Genomic DNA, 23226 nt, shown 5'->3' with positions numbered 1-23226 from the left:
GGCATAAGTCCTGTACAAACAGACAAAAGTATATAGAAGCTAGAAATAAGTGCAAAAAAGTAGCAACAGCTAAGAGTAAATATACTGAAACCACCAGGAAACGCATTGAAGCGCAAAAATTAGGAACTTGTGATTTCTTGAAAATCTACAATAGCGTAGTAAATAATAGGCAATCGACAATACCCCCACTATCAAACAATCATGAGGTTGTTTGCACAGTAACTGAGAAAGCTAACATGCTTGCTCATCAGTTTGCCTCAAACTCTACCTTAAATATATATAGATATATATTTATATATATATTATTTCAGTGCTTGTGCAAAATAGTGGATTTTGAAACAAACATTTCAGGTGAAAAAATTATTACATACTTATGTGTTATGTTGAAATTAATATGAAAAATGATCCAGTAGAAAAATAATTACACTTAAAGATTAAATTTATTGAGTTTATCGATTTATAGAATTTTATTGTGGAAGAGCTCTCAAAACTCCAAGAGAGGTAACTGCAATCGATCAATTAGACAATTCATCATTTCAAAAAAAAAAATGTCAAACCATTATTGTGGATGATTTCTTGTGAAAACTAAATCTACACATTTTCTATTTGATCATTTTTTGTAATTTTTCAAATTTATACTAATTTTGACATGCCATGTAAGTACATTTATTTTCACCTGAAATGCATTGGTTTCAAAATCCACTATTGTGCACAAACATCTTTTCTTTTTTTTTTGTTTTTTTTTTTTTATCAAATTTGCAATTTTAAATAAATTATGTAAAAATAAGAAAACAGTTGATTATGATCTTATGATAGGGAGATGAAATTTCTGTCAAAGTTTTTTTTTTTTTTCATAAGATTTGTCATCTCCAACTATCACAAGTCAAAAATCTCAGCCAGAGGAGCCTAAAAAACAATAGTAAAAACTAGCAGGACCATGGAAATTTCACAAAATGAGAAACATTTAATAAGCAAATATGTTTTGATAAAGCAGATATTTTTCTGAATAGTGCAAACAATTAGTTTTTGGAGAGAAAAACCAATAATACACTGCAAATACGAGTTTATCAACATTTCTATGAAAATAGTGTCCATTGTATTTTAAATCTAGAACTGACACAAATGAAATAAATTAATAAGCGCTAATAAATATTCAGAAAATAATATTGCACTACATAGTTCAACACAAATAATAAAATCACATTATAAGAGACAATTTTTAATTTACTCTTTCAGTCCACCTCTTGGTAGACAATGTTTTTTTGGGGTTTTTTTTTTGGGGGGGGGGGGGTTGCTCCATTTCTTTTGAATGTTCCTTTCTTTTTTTAATGTAATGTTTCGCTGACTTTTTCCTCGATGAAGAACCACTGCATGCCGAAATTACGAGTTACTTTCTCACACTATTATAACAAAGATCATATATTATTATAATAGTATTCGAAAATGCAGCTACAAAGGGAGATCACTCTCATATTCTCGTCCAGGATTGCCAGATTGGCCTTTTTAAAACCAAATTTCATGAATTTGGCCCTTTTTTTTTTATAGCAGTTTGGTCTTCAAAAATTTTATTTTACCTTTTTCAAAGCGTAATATACAAACTAAGGAAGAAAAAAGCAGAATATTATATAGATACTTTTTAGATGCATTCTTACATCTCTCAGAGGTTTTGTGCTAATTTTTTGATAGATCAGCAAGTATATGGCATAATCACATTGACACACGAGTTTGCATTAGAACATTGAGATTAAGCAACGAGTTTGGTCAATATCAGATGGTTAACCATTTGAGAATACCAAGCACTGTATGTGGGAGGATGATTGATATCTCCCTGTAAAAATTAACATTGTCAAAATCTCACCTGCGGCTAAGGACCATTTGTGAATCTAATATTCACTAGAAACTACTTCCTTGAAGGTGAGAGCTGGCTCAATCCACCAAGAGTGTTTGCTTTATGGCAAACTTATGCTTAGGAGTCATTTAATGCTACAACATTAGTTGTGTATGGTGGATGGAAGTTGAATGTTATTTACGTTTCAGAGGAACCTTTTAACTATATCATGTTATATACCTTTGTTGCGCTTAGAAATTTAAAAGATTTTATCTGGTTTAACCTTGCTGAAGATCTTCCTTAAAGTATTATCCTACACGCATGTTAGTTGTATCTACTTAAAGTTCATACAGTCTGTCAGTATAGGATGCACTGTGTAGGGTTCTCCACCAAGAGTGAATGTCGCATTAAAATATGAGGGATGTGCAATTAGTAATGCCCCTGACCCACTTCCAGTTGTCTGATCTAGCTGAAATTTTGCATGTGCAATGATTTATATATCTACGGGTTATGTGGCAAATTACAGCTCTGAACTAATTGTGGTTTCTGTTTTACAGGTGTTTGAACCGAGTCAGGTGTGAAATGGAGCCTGTTGAATGTCGAGCAGTGATCCACTTTTTGTATTTGAAAGGATGCACACCACAGGAGACTTTTGATGAAATGAAAGAAACTTATGATGATAATGCCCCATCATATGACCTTGTAAAATGCTGGCATCGTGAATTCAAACATGGCCGGAAGTCTGTGGAAAAAGCTTCCAGACCTGCCCCCCCCCTTCTGCCATTGATGAGGCATCTGTCTGTCAAGTTGAGGCTGCCATTTTGGAAGATCGGCGCATTACTATTCGCCAAATAGCCCAAGATGTCAAGATTAGTACAGGGTCTGTGGAAACTATCATTCATGACCATTTGCATACGCATAAGGTGTCTGCCAGATGGATTCCCAGGTTGCTCACACCATTCCATAAGTGAGAAGTGCTCAAGGATGAATTTGGAGATGTGCCAAGAAGATGAGTCAAAGTTTTTCAAAAGACTGATTACACAGGATGAAAACTGGGTCTATCACTATGATCCAGAGACCAAAGCCCAGTCAATGCAGTGGAAGCACTTGGACTCACCACCTCCAAAGAAGACGAGGGTGCAGTCCTCCGCTGGCAAGGTCATGCTCAGTCTTCTGGGACCAGGACGGAGTAGTGATGACAGATTTCCTGGCAAAGGGTACCACAATTACAGGAGCCTATTATGCTTCACTTTTGAGGAAATTAAGGGAAGCTATCAAAATCAAGAGGCGGGGCAAGATCAGCAAAGGTACCCTCCTCCTGCAGGACAACGCTCCAGTCCACAACTCGCATGTCGCCAGATCAGAAGCACGGGCTTGTGGTTATGAAATCCTGCCCATCCTCTCTACTCTTCTGACCTTGCACCCTCTGACTTTCACCTTTTTCCAGTCATGAAGTTGTTTTTGAAAGGAAAGCGTTTCCCAGATGATGCAGCCTTGATTTCTGAAGTCACATCGTTGTTGGAGGACCAACCTGGGGTGTTCTACAAAAACGGTCTCGAGAGCTGCATCAAACGATGGGAGAAATGCATAACTCTGGGTGGTTCCTATGTAGAGAAAGACTAATAACTGTGCCAAGTTTCATTGCTCTACTGCTATGGGAAGTGAGTCAGGGGCATTACTTATTGCACACCCCTCGTATGATATTAGGTTAGTGCAAAAACAATATCGTTTTCTCACGTGTTACTTTTATATATGACTAGCGAGGGATACCCGGCGTTGCCCAGGTGTTTGGAGGTGTGTGTGGAAACTTCGGGGGGGGGGGTTAAAAGAAAACAAAAAAAAGTAAGTATGAGGATCGAACCCTTGAGGCAAAGTTGTAAATTAAAGTGTGAAAAAAAACAAAAAAATGTGCGACGTTAACGATTGCCCCAGAGCGAGATGCTAACGGAAACACGTTTGTTAGGTTAGTGCAAAAACAATATCGTTTTCTCACGTGTTACTTTTATATATGACTAGCGAGGGGTCCCCCGGCGTTGCCCGGGTGTTTGGAGGTGTGTGTGGAAACATGTTTGAATTAATTTAATTACTTGGATTTGGCAGGTGCTCATTTTAATGAGTTAATGAGGTCAAGTTTGACTGCGGGATAGTATTTCATTTACTGCGGAATGCTTTTTTTTTTGCCCAAGATGTTATAGGAAAAAGACTAACCCACATGCGGCGAGCGACAAATGTTGAATATTTATCTTCCCAAAATCGAGTAAATTAAATAGACAGGCGAGCTTTCTTGTTAACTCTTTATATTACGATTTATATGTGATATAAAAAGTTTTAAAAAGTTGTGAAGCGACCGACCGCTTCTCTGAAAAAAGCCTTTTGTAGACATACAGAAAAAGGAAACACACATACAAACATACATTTTCGCTTTTATATTCATAGACTAGCGGGGGTACCCGTGTTGCCCAGGTGTTTCGAGGTGTGTGTGCTCTTAACTAAAAAAGAAACCGGGGGGGGGGGGAGTTTTTGTAAGTTGGTAGGATCAAACCCAAAGCCCTGAGGCGAAGTTTGAAAATAAAATGTGAAAAAAACATGAACCGTTCGGCCAGCCAGAATGAGTTACTGAAAGATGTTTGAATTTATTTAAGTAAGAACCAAATTGACAGGTGCTCGCACGGAAGTCGTAGAGCGTTACGACGAGACGACGTTAGCAATAACTATTGAGCAAATGAGGTCAATGACCAGGTTTGTTTTTTATAAACGAAGTAAAAAAAGAAAACATAAAAACGAACGTTAAAACTTAAGCGGTGGGGGGGGGGGTATAATCAAAACATCAAAAAAAAAACTAACGTAAGGCAAACGAACGATGTTAAATGTAAAAATCGAAAAAACAAAAAAGAAAACAGAAAAACGAACGTTAAAACAAAAAAAAAAAAAAGTGAAAAATGGCTTAAATAAGCCTCTTTCAATATTAAAATTTAAAAAATCGGTGGGTACCCGGGTGTTTTTGGGTGTCGCTAAGAATAAGCGAAGTAAAAAAAAAAAAAAAAAAACAGAAAAACGAACGTTACTTGAAAAATGACTTAAATAACACTGGTTCAATATTTAAATTTAAAAAATCGGAAAAAAAAAAAGACATCTCACACCACAATTCGAACCTAAAACGTTTAGATAATGAACCAACGCGCTAACCAACTGAGCTAACATGAAATTTAGTCGTTCTTCAACTATTTAAAGTAAATCAGGTCATGACGTCATCTGACGCATGCGTAGAACCGGTCGTCGTCAATAGGGGACCGTTTTTGTTGACTCCCACCCTATCGAAAATTGTCGATTTCAGGGTGAAAAAATTAACGTTTTTGGCCAATTTTTCAATATTTTTCGGGCGAAGGATGGGGCTTCAATATGATACAGAGTTTGTGAATTTTTGTTGTCTGTTGAAAGTTTTTAGCGGACACACAAACACACATACATTTTCGCTTTTATATATATAGATTTCTGAATTAATTCATTGATATATATCTAGCCATCTTATAAATCATTTTGAAGTGCATTTTTGCTCTATCGAATCGTGTTATTCATTACCGTTCTCAATCTCTTCATTCACTTTTTTTGCAGGCTTTTCAACAGCATCGACAAAATTCAAATCCGCACAATTTTCTTGTTCCAGTTCAAACTAGGTTGAAAAACTGTCATAATATCAATGATGCATTTAGCCCAGGAACCACTAACAAACGTGTGGCATAATGGTGGTTCAAGAAATTTCACAATGGTGACTAGAGCCTCAAAGATGAAGACGATCGCAACAAACATCTGAAAGCCTTAATTGAAGTCGAAACCACACAAGAAGTTGCTTTTGAACTCGAGGTCAACCACTCAACAGTCGTTTAAAGCAAATAGAGAAGTCAAAAAGGTTGGATAAATGGATGCCGCATGAATTGAACAATAATCAAAAAATTGTCTTTTGAGATGTCTTCTACACTTCTTCTGTGCAACAAAAACGACCCATTTCTCGAGCGGGTTGTGATGTGTGATGAGAAGTGGATCCTCTACAACAACAGGAGACATTCGGCACAGTGGTTGGATACCAGAGAAGCTTCACAACACTTCCCAAAGCCGAAATTGCACAAAAAAAAGGTTATGGTGACTGTTTGGTGGTTTGCAGCTGGTCTCATCCATGACAGCTTCTTGAATCCGAGCGAAACGATTACGGTGAAGTACTGCCGACAAAATGCACCAGAAACTCCAACGTATGTGCCAGAAGTTGGTCAATATGAAGGGACCAATTCTCCTCCTTGACGACACTCGGCTGCATGTTGCTCAACTGACCCTGCAGAAGCTGAACAAATTGGGCTACGAAACTGCCTCATCCACCATATTCACTGAACCTCCTGCCCAACAATTATCACTTTTTAAAGCATTTCGACAACTTCCTATGCAAAAAATGCTTCAAAAGCTGAGATGATGCTGAATCGGCCTTCAATGACTGCATTGCTTCCAGAACTCTGGATTTCTATGCTAATGGGATAAATAAACTTGTTTCTCGTTGGCAAAAATGTGTCAATTTTAATGGGTCTTATTTCAATTAATAACATTTATTATGAAAGGAGTTAAGTTGAACATCAAAAAATGAGATTATTTTTGCACCAACTTAATAGATTAGCAATCACATTGATCTTTAGTCTGTCAAGGTTCATTTTTTTTTTTTTTTAGTATAAAGAATTATGAAAATCGGGTGTCCATTACAAGAATGGCCTGGAATATATGTTTATTTACGGATTGGATTCACTCAAATTTTGAAGTATTATTTTCAAATGTAATTTTCTTTAATCTATCACACTTCTTAAGTTTGAAATAATATTTTAGCCTCTAAATAAAAAATACAGACATAAAAATTCCATGTTCTTGTAAAATAAAAATATTTTCAGACCTCTTTTTGGCAAATGTTAAATGCTATTATTTCACGAGAGAACATAACATATTTATTTTTATTTACTTTTAAGTAAACAAATAACATTATGTGATGGATTATGTTAAGGATTGGCTTCCAATGTAATCGGAAATACGGGTCACCTGATGAGGCTACATTTTTTACCAAAACAATAGCTGTTATTGTCGCAACATAATCAACTTGTTTATTTAAAAGTAAATAAAAATAATATCTTGCTCTTCCTATTTAGCACTATCAATAACCTTGTTATATTCATTGATTTTTACTCTTGGATACCTTTAACCTGGAACTATATATATAAAGTCCGCGGACCTGAAGGGCTTGCCCCCTCTCTATTTTTTTTTTTATTTGTCTTTTTTTCAATTTTTTCGGCAGATTATTATCAAATGGATACTAGTCTACCAGATTATAAAAAAAAAATTTTTAAGTCAATATTTAAATACTTGTAGAGTGTGCTCAGTTTCAAATGCAATGTTTGAGTAAATCGATCATCCACTCAACGTTTTTAGGCCAAATTTCGCGAATTCAGCCTTTTTTGAAGCATATTAGCCTTTTTCTGAATTTCACTTTTTAAAATAATATCTGGAAAAAAAAAAAAAAATGTTAAACTGCTTAAAAAAAGCAAAATTCCCAAAATTTTACCTAAAATGTTGAATGGTTCTAAAATGTGTGATCGATTTACTAGAACGTTGCATTAGAAACTAAGCACCCCCTACAAATACTTAAAATCTTGAATCTTTTTTTTTTTTTTTTTTGGATAATCTGGTAGACTAGTGTCCATAATAATCTACTGAAAAAATAAAAAAAAAATAAAATATATATATAGAGAGAGGGGAGCAAGCCCCTTCAAGCCCACCATAAAATCAATGTCTTTTATAGAAATCGATATGTTAACGAAACATTTAAATAAGTTTCAATAATTTAGATATTTCAGAAGAACAATGGCCATTTTCCTTGATTCTATCTAGAATCACTTGGAATAATTATCAAATAACTGAAATGTATTAGAACATAAAGGAACAAAATTCGTTTTTTTTTTCAAAGTAGATTTCCTTCAATCTGTAAAAAAACAAATATATCACTGAAGAATGTATTATAAAAAAACGTAAACATTTAAATAATTATTTTTAAGATTTAAAATGAATAAAAACGAAATATCCGTTACATCCATTTGCTGTTTTACAACTGTAGGAAGTTCAAACATGTTCATTTCTTGTCTTGGCGAATCTCTCGACAGAGGCTACCTTTCTAGGGCAATTGCTCTTGACATATCAAAGGCCTTTGATAGAGTATGGCATAAAGGTTTACTTCACAAGATCTCCAGCTACGGTATAGCTGGAAATGTCTTCTCAATTATTAAACCATTTCTCTCTGATAGGCTCATAAGAGTAGTGGTTGATGGTCAGAAGTCAGAAGCTCTTAGTATTAATGCTGGAGTCCCTCAGGGGTCCATCCTGGGCCCAACTCTCTTCCTGATCTATATTAATGATCTTCCAAATCACATCCTTACATCATTCGTAGACATTTATGCTGATGATACTACTATCTATGGTAGCACATCTAAGACCGTAAATGACCAAGTTCTCTCTGATTCTCTCTCCTCTGATCTTGAGCAAGTCGTCCAATGGGGAAAGAGGTGGCTTGTTACTTTTAATGCATCTAAAACCAAGCTTTTATCTTTACATCATCAACGCTCTGATCCCCATCTGGCATCAATTGAAATGAATGGCTCTCGTCTTGGGGAGGCCTCATGTTTTGACAAGCTTCTTGGCTTGACCTTTACTCCTAATCTTAAATGAAACGCATACATTAAATCCGTTGCCAAGGTCGCTGGAAAAATTGTGGGGTCCTTCTATCGATCCAGTAGATATCTCACTGCTGATGCAATTCGCTATCTATATAAAAGCCAGGTACGTCTAAGGAGGGAATACTGTTGTCACATCTGGGCAGGAGCTGCTAGAAAGGACTTATCCTGCCTTAATAGAGTTCAAAATAGACTTTGTAACCTTGTAGGGGATGTCCTTTTCTCTTCCCTGCAACCTCTTTCTCACAGAAGAGATGTTGCGAGTTTGTCTCTGCTTTATTGTTATTTTCATGGCAAGTGCTCAGATGAGCTCCATTTTATGATTCCCCCTCGTCAAACTTTCACAAGAAACACCCGTCTAGCAGAAAACACTATTAATAATTTCCCCCACTCTTTATCTGTGCCTAAACCTAAACGTAGATTCCATGAAGCAAAGCTTCTTTCTTAAAACAGCACGCCTATGGAATTGTCTTCCGTTTTCCTGCTTTCTGGCTGACTACAATATGGTTGTGTTTAAGTCTAACGTAAACAAGTTTTTGATGAGCCGTTCCATATAAGTTAACAAATTTACCGAATCTCCATTACTAATGGTTACTATATTGTCCAATTTCTACTGTACACACTTTAACCCTTATCCTCGAGTGGCCTCTTGACCTTGATAAGTGGTGATGCCTATGTAAAAAAAAAAAAAAAAATTTTTTTTTTAAAAATACTTCACAAAATTTCTAACACATTCACTCATTGATTTATTTTTTAAATATTATTTAACTCATCTTGATAATAAATTGATTGTTGAATTTAACTTTGCACAAATAGAAACTTTTTTTCAAATTTGAATGCATCATTTGTTTTATTTCTTTAACTAATACTTTCTTCACGATAATTGCATTAAATCTGTTATTTTTGAGATTAAATTAAAATAACTTTTAGTAGAATTTTTTCCAGATCAAACCATCGCATACATTACCGTGTGATTTTATTTTTATTTTAAGTACTTTGTGATTGTTTCTGAAGTTTTGAGATGAGAATTATTTATATTATTTGGATTATTCGGACTACTGTTTTCATCTTGTGTGTTATTGTCACAATGTTTTAGTCTATGTAACCTTCGACCTTCTTCAGGCGTATCTTGCCCAACTCTGAATTTGCATGGAATTTTGAACAGAATCCTTTATTTAATCCATGGGGGTAGTATGCTCTTCTGTACGACTGGATAAAAGTCCTAAGTAATTCACAATTGTATTTTGAGTGTTGCTTGCACTTCAACCTCCAGAAGAATGTAACTTGCAACTAAATTTTACCAAGTACTTTATTCATTACAGCATGGGTCCTTGTCAGAACAAGAGCATCGTACTCTCGTGGATTAAATAAAAGGTTTTGTTTAAGATTCCAGAGTTGGACAAGATGGACCTGAAAAAAGTAGGAGGTTACATAGACTGAAACATCGTGAAAATAACATTCAAGATGAAAAAAGTAGTCCAAAGAATCGAAATAATACTTCATGATACTGACAATAAAATGTCAACTCATTTTTACAGTTATACTTATTTGCAATGTTGCCGTAAAAAAAAAAAAAAAAAAAAAATCAACTTTTACTGCTATTGTACTTTAAACAGTATTCTCCACCCTAATCCTCGGGCAATGGCGGGTAGTCATGCTAGTATTATATAAAAAAAATTCTCTCATTTTCTTTGGAAAGACATTTTAGCATAAACATTTCTATGTTGATCATTTAAGCTAGATTTACACAGTGAAACGAAAGATGAAGTCAAAATTGTTTCCAATTGATTTGTCTTAGAATGGAAGCAAATCAGATGTACTTTTCATATTAAATTGAACATTCAATAATTGGTGGTTGTCATGTGACTAGTAAAGCGTTATTCTACATTATCTTTACATAAAAACATTCAAAGATTTTACAAACACGTTCCATTGAAGGTTTTTTCACAGGATTTTCAGGATTTCAATTAATTTATCATCAAACCTATCAGAAATTATTATTAGAAAAATCCTTCTTCATTTAACTTATCATAGATGAAAGTGACAATTTTCAGAAAAGTTTGAAAATATTTTGTATTGATATTCAATTGATTATGTGAAATTTTATTTTGGGTGATGATATCTGGGGTTCAAATTTTACATAAATTTCCATTGGAAAAACAAATCTTTTATATATAAACTAATGAATGAAGCTCATTTGTAATATGATCTATGTTAAACTTATAACGTTTTCAAAATTTTAAATAAAATATTAAAACTGTTTATTAAATTACACTTTTTGAAAAAAAAATGCAACTTTTGACTTTTTTTTATTAAACTTCATAAACCGATATACTTCTGATAGTTTTTGTTGCTTCATTTTCTTTTTCATCTTTAGTGCTAGTTGGTGAATTGTTATCTTAGTTAACTTTCTGTGGAAGTCTTTGATCTGCAGGTCTTGTTTCTTTTCGCTTCTTTTCTATTTCAATTTAAAACCTTTGATTTATATCTCCAATGTGTTAGCAAAGGCAAAAAAAAAAAAGAATTTTGTGAAGTTAATCAGTAATTATAATGGCCAACTTGTTTTATAAGAAACCAAAATGCATTTATATGGATTTAATTAATAAGCAAATTAAGTTGTCTAAAAATACATTGTGAAATTTCAAATAAAAAATGTATTTGTAAATAAATTATTTCTATTAGGTTGACAAGAAGGTCCTTGCGAAATTTTTAATTTTGATTTCAAATAACGTATTTCCCAAATAAGTTTTTGTTATGAACCCTTTATATATCATTTTAAAAAGCTTTTTTTCAGTATATCTAATCATTTAAATTACAATTGTTTTAAAGTAATTAGGTCTTCTTTTCAGAATGCTGAAGACAACATCGAAAAAAATAAATTCGCACAATTTGCTTATTTCAATTCAAGGTAGGCCAAAAAGCTCTGGAACAGCTCGCGATATCAACAAAGTGATTGGCTCAGGAACCACTACTGAACACACAGCACAATGGTGGTTTAAGAAATTTCATAGCAGCAATGAGTCTTAAAGATGATGAGCATAGTGGTCATCCATCGAATGTTGACAATGATCAATTACGAGCCTTAGTCAAGGCCAACTCCCACACAACTGTTGGATAACTTGTATCTGAATTAGACGTAACGTATACAATGATTTCAAACCACTTGATAGAGATTGGAAAGATAAAAAACTTGATAAATGGGTGCCTCACGAATGGAATGACAACCAAAAGAAATGCTGTTATGAAGTGTCATCTTCCCTTCTTTTATGCAATAAGAAGGGTCCGTTTCTCGACCAGGTTGTGACTTGCAATAAAAAGTGTTTTCTTTGACAACTAGCGACACTCAGCTCATTGGTTAGACGCTGATGAAGCTCCCCGACACTTCCTGAAACCAAAGTTGCACCAAAAGAAGGCCATGCTGACTGTCTGGTGGTCTGCGACCAGTCTCATCCATTAGTTTCATGAATTCAGGTGAAACTATTAGGGCAGCAAAGTACTGTCAACAACTAGATGAAATGCATCAGAAACTTTAACAACACTCAGCATTAGTCAATAGAAAATGCCCAATTCTCCTCTACAACAATGCCCGCCTACATGTTGATAAACTGACCCTGCAGAAGTTGAACAAATTGGGCTATGAAACTCTGCCTCATCTGCCATACTCTCCAGACCTCTCACCTACCGACTACCACTTTTTAAAGCATCTCAACAAATTTCTGCATGAGAAATGCTTCAAAAACCTAAGTGATATCAAGAATGCCTTCAGCGACTTTGCCACCAAAACGCAAAATTTTTACATTATTGACATAAATACACTTGTTTTGCGTTGACAAAAGTGATTCTGATGGTGCATATTTCAATCAATAAATTTTTGTTTGTACCGAGATATGTTCATCTGAATTTAAGTTAAAAACCGACAAGAACTTTCTTGTCAACCTTATTAATTTGATTAATTCAATATGTAATATAGAATTCACATCATTGTCCATCTGAATCAGAAATCTTTTGTTTAACAGCTCAACATATTACCATTGCACTGTATAAACAAATTGCATAAAAGGTAAAGTTTAGTCATTATTGATGTACATATGTGTTGGTTTTGAGGACTGTAAAAGGAGTCATGATTGGTGAGTGCAAATGCACTAATTCTGTAATCTTGACTATGACACTATATAAAAGTTTGTGGCTTAAAGAAGATGAACCCCTCAATCCTGTTGAAATACATCTGTCATGAAATCTAGTTAATGCATGTTAATCTAATATATAAAAGGCTATATGTCTGTCTGGCTGCCTCCTTCCATATTTTCAAACTATCTCCTCTGAAACTAAAAGTCACAGAGCGGCGCTAGGAGCCTCAAATGATTGGATTTTTTAGGGACCGTTCTTTTATGGGTCTTTAGCTGGTTAAGAGTTTTTAAGGAGTAAAAAAATGTGCCAAAATTTTAAAAAATAGTTATACATTTCGAACATTCATCTTAGTTTATTTTTATTTAATTCATATGCGTATCATGTTGGTACAGCAGTAACGTCACCAGCTTTGAATGTGACAGTTTCGGTTTCGATTCTAGCTGATGGTACCCTAATACTTTTTTTTTTTTACTTTTGAAGTCACAACTCTATAATAATATATACTAAATCTGGACAAAATAAAATATCATATTAAGGCGTATTTTACGACCGTACAAAGCCCCCCCCCCCCAGTAAAATATATGTACGCAAAAGTAAAATATATATACGCAAAAGCTTATGGAACAACAAAATAGATATTCAAACTAAGTCAATGGTAAGCCATGATTAAAACTAGATTCCACAATTTGGTTATCAGCAATCACATTTTAAATGTTCATACCATCAAATTTCAAAATAAAAGCTAATTAATTTCATCAAAGGCGAGACAAAAAGCACATATATACATAACACATCACTCAATAAGCCAAAATAAAGTAATCTATTATTATATATATAAAAGTGAACGTGTCCATGTGTGTCTGTGTACACTTTCCGACGTAATAACTGCCAATTTTCAGTCTACACACTCGAAATTTGATATACAGGGTAACGAGATTTGGAAAAATCTTTGTAATCTGTTTTCGGCCAGAAATCTGGCTGTTGAGGGGTCAAAGTTCAACGATTTGACCTTTGAAAACTCTACCAAACTCCTCCGACAATTTTGGATCTAAACACTTGAAATTTTAGATATAGGTTCCTTGGACATGGATCTAACTTAATAACTTGATTTGAGCCCAAAACAATAAATGTTAAGGGGTCATAATAGGGGTCAAAGTTTAAAAAAAATTGACCGCTTTTTTTTTTTTTGCTCAACATACACCTCCAAACACCCGGGCAACACCGGGCTGAGATGCTAATAACATATAGATGACATCACTGCGTCAAATTTTGAGCTTATGTGAAGCTAGTACTGTAAATTTTTAAAATAATGGAAACATTGTGCTTTATGAAGGGAAAAAAACTATTCAGATAAAGCCATTGCTTGAAAAGGGTTACTCAAGACTCTGCATTATCGAAAACAAAAGTTAAGTATTATGCTGACTTTAAACGCGATCATACACACACAAACGGTGCTGAACACTTAGGTTGCCCAAATTTAGCATTTATTTCAGAAAACATCAAAAAGTTCCACAAACTCATTTTGGCTGATTGTGTGAGATAGTAAAAGAATTGATATCAAAAAGCAATGTAATCATTTTGCATAGAGAATTTGTCAATGAGAAAGCTGCGTTCAAAGTGGGTGGTGTATTTGCTCCCAACGATCAAAAGCAATAATGATGATTCAGAGCGTTGTTTTTAACTCTTTCAACACAAGCATTTGGGTTTGATTTTAAAAATTTGACAACTGTTGCAATTTTTTTTTTAATATTTCTAAGTGAAATTTGAATCAGTCACCTACTGGATTTCGATTTGTTTTAGAAAACAGATTATTTAAATTGTTTAATTAGGATACATATCTTAACTACATAACAGACAGGAAAATTTAGAGATTTAAGTCTTATTTGAAAAACTATGAAAAAACCAATAATGATGAAATTGGGAAATAAGATTCATTACATTCCAGTGTGTTTTAGATGGTTTTTAGAAATAAATTTTTGAACTGAGGTATCTCAGGTCAGGTTTTTATTTGTAGCTTTTTCTCTTAAATCCATACTTATCACTTCCTAACATATTTTACTTGGCCTACCTCTGCTAACTGACCTTGCTACTTCAACTATTCTACATCTATTAACCCAAGATCTTTTATTCATTCTTTCAATAGGATCAAACCAACAAAGTCTTCTGTTCTCTATACATTTCCTTACACGGTCCAGATTTAATCTTCCTCTGAGGTTATCAGAGGCAAAGAAAGACATCTTTCTTACGTTAATCATACCAGTCGAGGATCCATCTGACAAACAGTATAACAGTGACTGGGTCATTGTAACAGCAGTAGACTTTTTTCTGCGTGGTTGTTGTATTTCTCCTGTTCATCTTTAGGAGCTCCACCCTCCTAGGCTTTGCCTTCTTCATTTTGGGAAGAAATTAGTTTATAGCTAGCTGCCTGAAGTGCCCTCGCAAGGGAATGTCGACAACTGTTCAGGCAATTTTTAAGGAACCAGTGTGCATCACCTTGTGCACTGGTTTATTCGCCCCATCTTCCGACCTTGGACCACATTGGATGGAGATAAATATTAAGGTTTGGTGATGCCCTGAGCCAACTCTTTGACTGTATGTCTCAGACTCAAGAATAACTCCTAGTACTAATAAAGAATATTATGAGATGGGGGAAATAGTTTAAATATGATTAGCTGCCTCACCCTCAACTTTGATGTCCTATCACCTCCCAACTGCACATATATAGTATATATAACGTTAAGTGTTCAGTTTGGTAATAAACAGCTGATTGTGACAACTCCTTGTTGATGTACACAAAGGAGGAGATAACACAGGTCTCACTGAGGAAATGTTAACAAGGCTACTCATGTAATTTTTTAAAAGCCAGAGAGTACTGCCTCTTATGTGCTTTATTTATATTCAACACCTAATTTCCATGTTGAAAACCTCATTCATCATATCATTTATCTTCATGCAACACATATCCTCAACTCTCACTCATCAGGTTTCACTTAAAATAATGAATTTAGATTAATGGCTCAAGTTATTAACTTATATACAAATTTTGTTTTTTATTTAAAAAAATCTTTAATCTAAGAATCTAATCCAAGTTATAGTATTCATAATTTTTTAATTCAAATAAAATATATAGATAGTAGAGTTGGTTTACTTTAGAACAAAAAAAGCAATAAGTAGTCATAACCGAAACCGTTTTTTTTATTTTATTTTCAAGACTTAGACACAAGGCCATCAAAAGTTTGGGGAAAATGTGAGTCTTTGGCCAAAAGTAATCAAAAATGTCTATCCTACTCTAAACTAAAATCACCACAATACCACATTTACCCATTCTACTTTAAAATATTCCCAAATTTATTTGAAATTCTTTATTTCATAATTATATTTACATACAGGAATTTATTGGAATAAAATGGGGAGTAGGAGAAAAAAACTATTAGTAAGACTCTCCCAACACTTTCTAAATGATAGTTTTCTGGTGGATTTAGAACTGAAAACAAACAAATCAGTTTCTAAATGGGAATGGGATAACAAAGAAAATGCGGATGGAATTTGGAAAATACATTTTAATCCTAGCCAAAATGCCAAGGAACTATAACAAATGTTTTTATGACTAGGTATAGTTAAATGAACGTAAAATATATATATATATATATATATATATATATATATATTAAAAAAAAAAAATTTTATTGCATTTTTACCTCAAACAAGGCACAGTGCCACTTTGATGTAGGGGCTCCTATCTGGAACATAAATTGCAGGGATACTATGTACAGCAAGACGTGTTTACACTTGAACTTCTGCAGGTCAGTACAGTTTTGAAAGCAGGGATCCAGAAGGGAATTCCAAATTTAGTAGTCTGAGGTAAGAAACTATTAGAGTAGGTTTTCTGGCATCTAGAGATTTCTACCGCATAGGGGTGGGATTTAACTCCTTGTCAAGGGCTTGTAGTGCATATACCATTAAAATACCTATAAAATAGACAGGAGTGCAATTTAGTTGATGGGACAGAGGTTGAAGTCTAGCTGACAGTGCGGGACCTATTAGGTTGGTGACTCTTTTTTTGAACCCTGTCTAAGAGTGAGAGACTAGTAGCAGATGCACCAGCCCAAATGTGACAACAATACTCCATAGATAGGCCAATGGTGGCCTTATAGATGTACAGGATGCTCTCAGGCATAAGTAACTTTCTAAAATGGTAAAGAGAGCCCACCTTCTTTGCAGCAGCCTTGGCAATGCTCTTAATGTATCTGTTCCAATTCATGTTCACTGTGAACCTTAAGTTGAGGAGTTTGAATGAAATACTTTCAGATAATGTATCATTAGCCATGGCTATCAGTGGTTGAGAATGTTTCTTGTAATTATTAAAGGAAACAAGTCTTGGCAGCATTGAATGTTACCATCTATTAAAGTCCCCATTCCACTACAGACTGGAGGTCTTCTGCTAGGGTTTCTGCCATTGCCTTGGATGTGTTCATTCGTTTTCCCCGTGTGTCTGTCAGAGTGCGGTGTCATCAGCAAATATACCCCCTCTCAGAGATAATTTTATCAGAGATGTTATTTAGGAATAATAAAAGTCGAAGGATTGACTCAATCCACATTTATATCATATTGTTTTGATATACAACTACCAAGGACAACCTGGATTCTTCTCTTATATAAGAAGGATTTAATTATGTTAAGTATTCATCCAGTAATAACAGGATTTGATTTTCATGAGAAAACCATCATGCCATACCCTGTCAAAAACCTTAGATATATCTAGGACTACTGCCCTAGGCACCCTGCCTCATTCAGTGCATGGTTCAGAGATTACAATTAGGATATCTGCAGTAGAACAGGCTTGACTAAATCCATATTGTTGGTCGGACAGAAGATTAGAGCTTGATTAAGGACTCAAAGATTTTGGTAAAAAGAGGGAGTAGGCTAATGGGGCAATAATTTAATGGGTCAGTTCTTTTGCCAGAATTCTAGTAAACTGGTATCACAGAAGCAGTTTTCTAGCAGTCAGGAAAACAAGATTCATTAAGGCATTTGTTGAAAAGTTTAAAGAGAACTGGAGCAACCTCAGTAGAGCATTTTTTTTAATAGTAGAGATGAGATCAGGTCTACATACTTTTGAGGTGTCTACATTTTTTATGGTATTACATACTTTTCAGATCATTTAATCGGGTTTCTGTCTACAAAGCAAAATTTGAGGGAGAGTGATTTACTGAGTCCAAAACAGAGTTTGAGGCAAACCGACGGGCAACCAGGTTAGGCTTCTCGGTTGATGTGCAAACAAACTAAAGATTATTGGATAGTAATGGAATTCTTGATTTCCCATCATTTACTATTATGCATTTTCCAGAAATGTGAGTTCCTAATTTCTGTGCTTCAATGCGTTTTCTGATGGTTTTCGTATATTCTTTCTTAACTGCGGCTACTTCTTTCTTACAATTACTTCTAGCTTCTTTAAACTTTTGTCTATTTGTACTAAACTTATTTCGGATAAATCTGCAGTATGTATAATGAGGATGGATAGTATAGTATCAGTTCTGTTGTCATAAGACTATACTCCCAGTCATTACCTCCTCCATTTTTAAGGGGGTAGGAATAATCATTCCTTTAGAGGGTGGAGATAATTTCCTTTTTTTTTTTTTTTTTTTAAAGAAGGAGGGGTAGCGTTGCCATGATACCATACTTGCAGATATTAGCTTCTTTTATGATGAATTCACCCAGATATTATCTCCTCTATTTTGGATAGGTAGTGTAGTTTCTGTTCTGATGTCATCCTAACAAGCATTAGCTCATCTTTAGGGGAAGCAGTATACTATAATACTAGAGATAGTTTTATATCTATTTTACTGTCACATTATCAGGTATTAACTCCTCCTTTTTGGTGGGGAAGCAATAGTGTTTATTTACCATGATACCATTAAGTCAGTCATTACCATTAGGGGTGGGGGGGGTCAGAGTTTGTTCATCATGATACCACCCCACCAAGGTTTGCTAAAATATGCTCCCCTGGTTGTATATTACTACTTGTAAATAAATTCAAATGAACAGGATTTTATTCATTTGAAACTAACACTGTTAATTTTATTTATCAGTTACCGACTCTCCTTATAAAAAAAAAAACATGACCTTCATTAACCCAAACACTAACCCTAAACCTTAATTCTGGGTTGCCAATATAAAAAAAAAAGACATTTTATTTGTTTTGCTGTTTTTTACTTTCATATTATTCATATTTTTCTTTTTGACATTTTTGATTTACGGTTAGTGTCTATTTAGGGGCCTCTTCACAAAGGCAAGATTAAACACAAATTCACTTTTTAATGTGAGATAAACGCAGCTCCTCAAAAGGGGCACACTAGATTGGGACAAAATTTTAAATTGCATCTATCTAGAAAGTTTCTCTTTCACTGACTATGAACAAAACAATTGAAATGTACTATCAGAACAGATACTACAGTTTGATTCTAGTCCAAAAGGAATTTAGGGTTAGTGTTGAATTTAATGAAAGCCAGGGGTTTTTTTATTGTGAAGTGGAAGGTATTAAAAAATAGAATAAGTTTCTTTTTAACGTATTAGGTCTATTTTTTTTTTTTTAATTTGTCAATATGGAGTTTAGAACCCTAAAGTAAACATTTACCATCTGATTCATTATATGTCTTTTTAATTTACTAGTTTTAAAGAAATTATTAATTGATTTTGTTTTTACAAATAACGCTTACAGAAATATTTGATCAGGTATTTTTTTAATTAATAGAAGATTAATAAAATAGCGGTACTTCTACAGAATTTAACCCGAACTTCTTTTTTCTTCTTAATCCTAATCTAATCCAAGTTTAGTTTGGCGAAAATCGGTTCGGTTCAAATTCTGCAGAAGCACTAAAATTACACGAATAAAGACAAAAACATTTTAGTGTTTATACAGAAAAGTTACCGTGCTATTCTTTTTTTATATATAATATTTTCAAGTTGAAGTCAAGTTTTACGATATACTTTTATTAAATTGTTAGGTGAGAGTACAGAATAGTTACAAAATACCCTTCCCTCCCTATATTAAGACTGGGTTTCTAAATAATAACGTAAAGAAGTAGGGTACTCTGCGGCGTATTTATTTAAAAAAAAAAAAATTGGTCAATTTTCACACTGCCCCAGGCCCCACTGCCCCATTGTATTATAAACACCCCAACCTCCCCATGTTAAGAAGAACGGTTTGGGGGGGAGGGTTATTTCGAAAGTCGTTCTTAACATGGGGAGGTTGGGGGACTTATAATACGCCGAGGCACGTCGTAAAAATTGACCAAATTGTTTTTGTTGTTAATGCCATAATATGTGTAGACAAAAAAGATTGGAGTTTTCTTTGTGTTTAAAAACGATTTGATAAACAACACTAATTATCAATTGTTTACCTATAAAAAAAAGTATTTTAAATGACTAAATAGAAAATTATTTTTTTTTTAATTTATCATCCAAATTCATTTTCGAAATAAATTCGTATTTTTTTTTACAGTATTTTTCCAAATTATTTCACACAACTAACAAAGGTTACTTAAATGATCTATATTTTCAAAACCCTTTTATATATATATTTTTTACGTAACTAAAATTGATTAAATATTTATGTTATAAAAATAAACATTTAACCCGACGAGAAACCCTCCTTTTTCTTTTTTTCAACCAAGAATTGAAGAAATGAAAAACAGGGGGAAAAAAAACTTTAAAAAAAATAAAATAAAGACGAACAGGTGAAATAAAATAAATTTAAAAAAATGATATCAAACATCGGATTAAAGTTTTGAAAAATTAAAAACAAATCACGCGTATATATATATATATATATATATATATATATATATATATATATATATTCATATAAATTAAAAGTAAAATGAAATTATATCTTGACGACTAAATCAGCCTTTTAAGAAAAAGTTCGATTTTTGATTTTAAAGAAACGCGTAGTAAAAAAAATAAAAATTACGTGTATATTTTCATTTGAATATTTACTTTGACAGTGCTCAATGAGTAGAGTTTATTAGCGATCTAAAAATATACTTATGGCAAGTGAGCTACATAGCAACGTTTGCGTTTGATTTCCGAATGAAATCATCAGGCTAAGGGTTATATGTAACATTTAAAGAATTGTGTATCTCTGCAGAATACGGACCGTAATATTTTTATTTTATTTTTTAGATGGATTTTCAAATTCAGTTTTTACGATTATCTTTTGTTTATAGTTAGGTGAAAGTATACAATAGTTAACAAAACGCCCCCTCCCATGTTAAGAATGGGTTTCTATATAATAACGTTATTATTTCAGCACGATCTGTATTCTGCATAAGTACCAAGAATGGTTATCAGCTGTTGTGTATATTTTAAAATTTATATCAAACAACAAAAATAACGTTTATTATCAATTATTATTGTGAATTAAAATACAGATTCACATCAAATGTAATAAGGGGATATTTAAAAAAAAAAATTTTTTTTAAGTGATTTAAATGAAAATAGATTTAAAATAAAAACAGTATCGATAATAACAATGACAACAAAAGACCAAAATAGAAAAAGATACTAGAATTTTTTTATTTTTTTTTTTTACTTTTAAAGATATTAAAGTTGTCTTTTTCAGTTTTGTTATTTTCTTTTTATTTAAATAAATTTGTTTTTTTTTTTTTTTTGATGTGATTCTTATGTAAATATTTTTTTTAAAAGAATATGAAATTAAAATCTAGAAATAAACATCAAGTTTCGGTGTTAGAAGTTGAAAGATTTAAACAGATGCAAAGAGTTGTCGGGTTGGTTTCAAAATTACCGCTGAATAATCACAGAATTATTAGAACATTTTTTTTTTTTTCAAGAAATAAGATTGTTGAAATAATTTGAAGAGAAATAGAAGCAAATAAAAATATTTTACTTCGAGAAAAAAAAAATATTATGATGCAACCGCCATGTTGATATTTTTTTTTTTTTTTTGCCTAAAGTTGGTTGGACATTGAAATTTTTTGTTTGTTTGTTTGTTTAAACGAGGGAGGACCCTTAAAAATAAAATTAAAAAATGATCAAACATTCTTTCCCCTATATTGTCCCCTAAAACGCCGGCTAAGACCGGTCGGGAACCGAGTAGAGAAAGACCAAGGACAAATAAGGCCGTAACGATTGAATCAAATGACGCGCCATTAAAGATTTGCAGGGAAATTTGAACTGCAAAAAGAAAAAAAAAATGACGAAAAATACACACACACCTTCAGTTTTGATAGAGGAAAGCGGACCAAAAATAAACTAATAACAAACACGTCAAAGACGCACAAAAACCACTTTTCTGGATAAATAAATGTCCAGGCTAAATTTCTCAGTGAAAATCGAAACACTTATATCGATAAATCACGGAGAAAAACAACGTCGACGAAGTACGTTCGACAAATCTCGCCATGTTTTTACGCCTCGACTCCCCTTAAAGAGTAAAGAGGAGGGCAAGTTAAAAATAAATAATAATTAAACATGGTCTTCGTTTTTTTTTTTTTTTTTTTTCAGCTAGTTAAGCCCTTGAGAAGGGGTTTTCGTCTTCAGTCAGGTACTTCTGCGGCTTGAGTAGCATTCGTTGAAGTTTCTAGTTAATGTTACACGGATAAAATACTGACCTGTTCTCTCTGCAGGCATTCTGCATTCGTTTAAAATCACGCGCCCACCATTACCATCCCATAATAATCAACACAACTTTTTTTTTTCACGAAGTTGCCTTCAAGGGAGATAATCACAACAAGGGAGATAATCATAAAGAAAACTTTTTTTTTTTTTTTTTTTTCCAATGAAGAATTCACTCAGATAAGGAGCTATTCGCAACAATTCATATATTTTCTTTTTTTGTTTGTTTTGTTTTGTTTTATTGAAAACAAATTAAATTTAATTTACAAACTTTGATAGAATGGTGGATTGTCAAACAAATGTATTTCAGGGGAAAACATTAAGTACTTACATGGGCCTGACATGGCATGTCAAAATTAGGGTTCTAATTTAGAATTCAACCTAATTACAAAAAAAATAAATAAAAACAGAAAAATCATGATATACGCACCCATCACGAAACGAAGATGTCGTATTCCAAAAGTGACGTAAATTGATGAAGTAGTTTTATTTAGAACTAAGAAAATCAAATTTTATGAGTAAGCAAAAAGGAACTGTCTCGCATCGCTATCTTTGAAAAAAAAAAAGGGCAGATAAGTCCAAAATAATTCGAACTTGAGACATGTACGGAGAAGAGAGATTGACCAGTCTCTGAGTTCCTGACTATGACAAGAGCAAAAAATTTTTAAAAAACATCCGCCAATAGCAATAACTCAGGAACAATTACAAACATTTAAAATAATCATTTTTATTTAACCAGAAAGGGTTCAGTTTTGTGTGCGAGATATGTGGAAGTCATAGTCCTTCTTGTTGGAATTTTTTTTGTACCAATAATGGTGCATCCCCCCCCCCCTGTTTACATTTATTATTTTTTATCTGGTTCTTATATATGATTTTCTGTATTTC

At 33.3% G+C, this 23226-nt stretch overlaps 1 protein-coding gene across 2 annotated transcripts in view; it reads right to left on the bottom strand.

Annotated features, from left to right (window-relative positions):
- LOC145252730 (uncharacterized) overlaps positions 1-22470 on the bottom strand; it is a 113343-nt gene extending 90873 nt beyond the window's left edge. For both annotated transcript variants that reach the window (XM_080112586.1, XM_080112585.1), the window contains exon 1: positions 22338-22470. In XM_080112586.1, coding sequence (XP_079968712.1) covers positions 22338-22356 — 19 coding nt within the window. In that variant the 5' untranslated portion in view covers positions 22357-22470. The remainder of the gene's footprint in view (positions 1-22337) is intronic.
- Positions 22471-23226: the final 756 nt, after the last annotated feature.

The sequence above is a fragment of the Euprymna scolopes genome, chromosome 29 (assembly GCF_053919585.1).
Source record: "Euprymna scolopes isolate OS-2025 chromosome 29, ASM5391958v1, whole genome shotgun sequence".
NCBI lineage: Eukaryota > Metazoa > Mollusca > Cephalopoda > Sepiida > Sepiolidae > Euprymna > Euprymna scolopes.
The sequence above is the reverse complement of the archived record's forward strand: the minus strand, read 5'-3'. Positions and strand labels throughout refer to the sequence as shown.